At 46.6% G+C, this 6,276-nt stretch overlaps 2 protein-coding genes across 2 annotated transcripts in view; both read left to right on the plus strand.

Annotated features, from left to right (window-relative positions):
- The window catches only part of LOC122543489 (zinc finger protein 239-like), a 12,472-nt gene extending 9,738 nt beyond the window's left edge, over positions 1 to 2,734 (plus strand). Inside the window, exon 3 of the mRNA XM_043682222.1 lies at positions 2,695 to 2,734. Coding sequence (XP_043538157.1) covers position 2,695 — 1 coding nt within the window. The 3' untranslated portion in view covers positions 2,696 to 2,734. The remainder of the gene's footprint in view (positions 1 to 2,694) is intronic.
- LOC122543634 (zinc finger protein 850-like) overlaps positions 1 to 6,276 on the plus strand; it is a 113,347-nt gene that overhangs the window by 60,045 nt on the left and 47,026 nt on the right. The gene's annotated exons all lie outside the window — the stretch shown is intronic.

A 6,276-nucleotide genomic window follows, 5' to 3' on the forward strand; every position in this document is an offset into this window, starting at 1 on the left:
ATCTTTTCTGAACCCTTTCAAGTTTCACAACATCTTTCCAATAGGAAGGAGACCAGAATTGCATGCAATATTCCAACAGTGGCCTAACCAATGTCCTGTACAGCCGCAACATGACCTCCCAACTCCTGTACTCAATACTCTGACCAATAAAGGAAAGCATACCAAACACCTTCTTCACTATCCTATCTACCTGCAACTCCACTTTCAAGGTAACACAGGGAACTTTGGTATTCTTTATAACATAAACAGTAAATTTACAGGAATACTATGTGTCTTGCTTTCCAGTTCAGCTTGAAACACAGGTCAAAACTCAGTCTCCAGAGCCTTCCATCGCCTGATTGGAAGCAGGATAACTTCAAACTTCTTGCACACCTTGGTTATTAAAAGAAGCTGCTGATTAACCCTTTCCATGCCACAACCCTGAAGAAGGACTCGGGTCCGAAATGTCGATTCTCCTGCTCCTTGGGATGCTGCCTGACCTGCTGCGCTTTTCCAGCAACACATTTTCAGCTCATGCCCACAACCCCAAGCAAGATTAATTCCATCACATACTGTAGCTAGGTGAGGGTTATTGCTAATTGGGTTGAAGGGTCACCTCCCACAGTCACGTGTCTAGCTACTGATGGGGCCATCTTCATTCAACTTTGTTATTCTCGCGTCATTAAGAGAATATTTGAAATGTTCTGTAGTTTAACGAAACAGGAAGGCAAGACCACATGATGACCATCCACATCCTTCAGTTCGAGTCATGGTTCTTGCTCAATTTTGCCAAAATCCAATAAAATCAGACACTTTCTTTATCCCTGAACATTTGACCAACTTCTGCAGCTGTTAACAACAGCAGCGAAAACTTTACAAGAGCTGGGAACCGAATTCATTTGACAGATAGAAGGTATAATTGGGACCAATTCTCGTGGAATTCATTTCAAACTTTTAAATTTGAACAAATTGTGGAATAGGAACAATTGAGATTTTTTTTTTAACTGACCATTCGGACTCTGTCAGACTTTGATATTCAGTGGTGTTCTCAGTGCTGAAGTCAGAGTTTACACCTAGCCCTGAAACCTCTCATTGCAATGAGCAACTGTCGGTAAGTCAAACCAATTTAATGTTTGCTAGACTTACCATTTGTCACTTTGCTTTGCTCCAACAGAAACATCAGGCTTTCAGAGCAAGTAATAATTCCTCCTAATGCAGAAGCAAACAATGCAGGGAGAACTTAATGGGTCAGACAACATCTGCTGGAGTGGACAAATAATGTTTTGGTCACTTAGTCATAGAGATGTACAGCACAGACCAGATATCCCAAACCCTTCCTATTCGTATACCCATTCAGATGCCTTTTTAATTGTACTAGCCTCCACCACTTCCTCTGGCAGCTCATTCCATAGACACACCACCCTCTGCATGAAAACGTTGCCCCTTGGGGGCCTTTTATATCTTTCCCCTCTCACCCTAAACCTATGCCCTCTAGTTCTGGACTCCCCCGCCCCAGGCAAAAGACCTTGTCTATTTATCCTATCCATGCCCCTCATGAATTTATAAACCTCTATAAGATCACCCTCAGCCTCCGAAGCTCCAGGGAAAACAGCCCCAGCCTGTTCAACCTTTCCCTAGAGCTCAGTTCCTCAAACCCTGGCAACATCCCTGTAAATCTTTTCTGAACCCTTTCAAGTTTTACAACATCTTTCCGATAGGTTCTGCAAACCTTTCCCATTCTGAGCAATGGGTTATAGCTAAAACCAAATCAGAAATTGCTGGAGAAACCCAGCAGGTTTTGCAGCATCAGTTGGAAGAAAGCAGAGTTAGTGTTTGAGTCCAGTGACTCTTCTTCAGAACTAAGAAGGTTTACAGATTTCTGCACAAATTAAATAGGATAGTGAAGAAGGCGTTTGGGATGCTTTCCTTTATCGGTCAGACTATTGAGTACAGGAGTTGGGAGGTCATGTTGCGGCTGTACAGGATATGGGTTAGGCCACTTTTGGAACATTGAGTGCATTTCTGGTCTCTCTCCCTATCGGAAGGATGTTATGAAACTTGAAAGGGCTCAGAAAAGATTTACAAGAATGTTCCCAGGATTGGAGAATTTGAACTATAGGTAGAGGTTGAACAGGCTGGGGCTGTTTTCCCTGGAGCATCGGAGGCTGAGGGGTAACCTTATAGAGGTTTATGAAATCATGAGGGGCATGGATAGGGTAAATAGACAAAGTCTTTGCCCTGGGGAAGGGGGAGTCCAGAACTAGAGGGCATAGGTTTAGGGTGAGAGACGGTGGTGCGTGTATGGAATGAGCTGTCAAAGGACATGCTGGAGGCTGGTACAATTACAACATTTAAAGGGCATCTAGATGGGTACATGAATAGTCGAAGTGTGAGATGCTGGAAAAGCACAGCCGGTCAAGCAGCATCCGAAAAGCAGGAGAATCAATGTTTCAGGCATAAGTCCTTCATCAGGAATGAGGCTTGTGGCCAAAGGAAGTGGGAAGATAAATGGGAGGGGGATGGGGCTGGGGAGACGGTAGCTGAGAGGGCAATAGGTAGATGGAGGTGGGGGTAATGGTGATAGGTTGGAGAGGAGGGTGAAGCGGATAGATGGGAAGGAAGATGGACAGGTAGGACAGTTCAAGAGGGTGGTGCATGGGATCAATGTGGATTTCACCAGTTTCCTCATTTTCCCTTCCCCACACCTTATCCTAGATCCAACCTTCCAACTTGACAAGGTGGAGGGTCCCAAGGCGGAAGATGAGGTGTTCTTCCTTCAGACATCAAGTGGCGGAGTGGGAGGGGGAGTTCAAGTATTCGGCCACAGGGCAGTGGTTGCAGTTTTTCGGTGTGGCACGTCGGCACTGGCAATTAATGAGTTGAGCACTGTATCCTTCAAAATAGTTATCTGTATTTGTAATATTTTCCTTACTGTCCATCACCTTGATAAATTATGATCTCTCTACCTGAATTAGTTCGTGCAGTTTTGGATGACTGATTACTTTGTTCAGACCCTTGGCATGCCACTCTTATGCTTACCATGTTATCCCAGTCAGGTAAAAACTGAAAGAACTGCAGACGCCGTAAATGAGGAGCAGGGGCAGGGGGTCGCTGGGTTGTGGGTGGGAGGGAGGGGAAGCGGGGGCAGCTCTGTGGGTCTGATGGCATCTATGAGGGAAAAATCAAAGTTAACGCTTGAGGTCTGGTGATCCTTCCCTCTGGTTTTTCTGCACAGAAGCTGTCGGACCTGCTGAGCTTTTCCAGCAGCTTCTGTTTTCGTTGCATTGTATTTATTTGCAGTTATTTGATTTGTCTCCAGCACCAGCTTAATTTTAATTTTTTTTTGGGGGGGGGGCATTATGTCTGTGCCTCACCTAATGGGATTGTAGGGTCGTCCTTTCGGTTGCTATTCAGCTGTTGACACACCTCACTCGCACCAGCTAACCCCCTTGGGTCACCTGCAGAGACTTATTATTCCACACTCTGCTCACAACCATTTAATGCCTGATCTTTTTTGATCTGTCTGCCCATAAATTCTGCTCTCTCTGTGTGCTTCTCCCTCTCACTTTCACCGCTCGGAAAGCTTGTGATTTCAAATAAACAGGTTGCACCCTGCAGCCTGGTGTCCTGTTTGACGTCTGACCTGACCCAGCACCTCCACACGTCTCGTCTGCAAAGCCCGGCTGCCCCGCAGGAGTCCCGCCTGAGCCCCCAACAAAGATGGCGGCGAGGCCCTCATCCGTTCGTCCCCGGCCAACCGCGGGACGGGGGAAGTTTCTCCATTCGGGCCTGACACCGTGCACCCGATACTCACGAACCCCCCTCCCCCCGCCACAGGCGCTGCCACCTTTCCGCGGCTGTCTGCTGTCGCTGCCCCTTTAACCCCTACACCCTCTAACGCCACACTTCAGGCAGTGCGGCTGCGCGGTTCCCGCTGGGCGGGGCGAGGCATTCGTCACGTTCCCGGTCCCGCCCCCACCTTCGCTTGGATTGGTTGGAGCGAAAGACCACCCACCTCCTCCTATTGGACGTAGGATGCCGTCAATCAACCGGCTCCCAGCGTGAGCTGGACATTTCGCTTTTATGAATGGGGTGCAGCAGCAAGAACGTTCCACTGAGTCTCTACAAATCTCATGCTCATCCCGAGCATCAGGAAAGATGTCAAGGAGGGACAGGAGAAACTGCCGAGAGACCAACTCTCACTTCACGTAAGGAAGTTAAAAATAACATCAAATCCCAGGTTATAATCCGACATCTTTATCTGGAAGCACTAGCTGTTGGGAGTTCTGCTCCTTCAGCAGGTGATAAGGGGAAGGAGACTTTGTTTGCTAAGTCCACCCTCCCAGCAACTCCATCCTGCGATAATGGAGTTGCAATCCTACGTAAAACGAAGAACTGCAGGTGCTGGAGTCTGGAACAGAAACTGATGGCAAAACTAAGCAGTGTAGTTATATAGAGAGTCATACAGTATGGAAACAGACCCATTCGGTCCAACTCGTCCCTGCTGACCAGATATCTTAAACTGATCTAATCACATTTGCCAGGATCTGGCCCACATCCCTCTAAACCCTTCCTATTCGTATCCCCATCCAGCTGCCTCTTACATGTCATAATTGTACCAGCCTCCACCACTTCTTCTGGCAGCTCGCTCCATATATGTACCACCCTCTACCTGAAAAAGTTGCCCCATAGTTTTAAATCTGTCCTCTCTCGCCTTAAACCTACTTAGCCTATCCATGCCCCTCATGATTTTACAAATCTCTAAAAGATCACCCCTCAGCTTCCGAGGCTGCAGGGAAAAGAGCCCCAGCCTATTCAGCCTCTCCCTATAAGTCAAACCTTCCACACCTGGCAATATCCTTGAAAAATCTTTTCTGAACCCTTTCAAGTTTAACACTTTTCCCATAACACGGAGACCAGTAGTGGACAAAGTTAGAAATCACACAACACCAGGTTAGAGTCCAACAGGTTTACAAACTTGACTTTTAACTTTGTCCACCCTAGTCCAACATCTGCACCTCTGTGGAGAGATAGTAGAGTTAACAATTCGAGTTAGGCGAGTCTATCAGAACTGCTAACCAATCTTACCAATTAATCCACTTCAATTTATCTGTGACAGGGAAATACGATTGTTCTTCTTCACTTTGTATTTACTCAAAATTATCAGATCTTTAATTGGAACGATCAGATGATTTTGTCCTCTATGGAGCTTGATTTTCGAGGATTGCAAAATTTTCACTTTTCTCTGTCGATCTTATTCAGAAAAGCTGCAAGGGTTGGGAGTCAGAGTTTCACAGCATGCAAAAGAGGCCCTTCAGCCCATCACGTCTGCACCAAACGATGGGAGAGATAACACAGCATTTGTGTGGCAAAGTTCAGTGACATGTGATCACTTACCAGTGGACGTGAGACATATAACTCAAATAGTGATAGCCACTGTAAGTGTACAGGACGGAAACAGACCCTTTGGTCAAACCCGTCCATGCTGACCAGATATCCCAACCCAATGTAGTCCCACCTGCCAGCACCCAGCCCATATCCCTCCAAACCCTTCCTATTCATATACCCATCCAAATGCCTTTTAAGTGTTGGTGATCACTTACCAGTGGACGTAAGACATATAACTCAAATAGTGATAGCCACTGTAAGTGACCCTATAGAGTCATAGATATGTACAGGACGGAAACAGACCCTTTGGTCCAACCCGTCCATGCCGACCAGATATCCCAACCCAAACTAGTCCCACCTGCCAGCACCCAGCCCGTATCCCTCCAAACCCTTCCTATTCATATACCCATCCAGTGTTGCAATTGCACCAGCCTCCACCACTTCCTCTGGCAGCTCAATCCATACACGCACCACTCTCTGTGTGAGAAAGTTGTCCCATACGTCTCTTTTATATCTTTCCCCTCTCATCCTAAACCTATGCCCTCTAGTTCTGGACTCCCCGACCCCAGGGAAAAGACTTTGCCTATTTACCCTATTCATGTCCCTCATAATTTTGTAAACCTTTATAAGGTCACTCCTCAGCCTCCGACACTCCAGGGAAAACAGCCCGAGCCTGTTCAGCCTCTCCCTATAGCTCAAATCCTTCAACCCGGGCAACATCCCTGTAAATCTTTTCTGAACCTTTTTAAATTTCACAACATCTTTCTGATAGGAAGGAGACCAGAATTGCACGCAATATTCCAAAAGTGGCCTAACCAATATCCTGTACAGCCGCAACATGACCTCCCAACTCCTGTACTCAATAGTCTGACCAAGAAAGGAAAGCATACCAAACGCCTTCTTCATTAT

Source organism: Chiloscyllium plagiosum, chromosome 44 (assembly GCF_004010195.1).
Source record: "Chiloscyllium plagiosum isolate BGI_BamShark_2017 chromosome 44, ASM401019v2, whole genome shotgun sequence".
Classification (NCBI taxonomy): Eukaryota; Metazoa; Chordata; class Chondrichthyes; order Orectolobiformes; family Hemiscylliidae; genus Chiloscyllium; species Chiloscyllium plagiosum.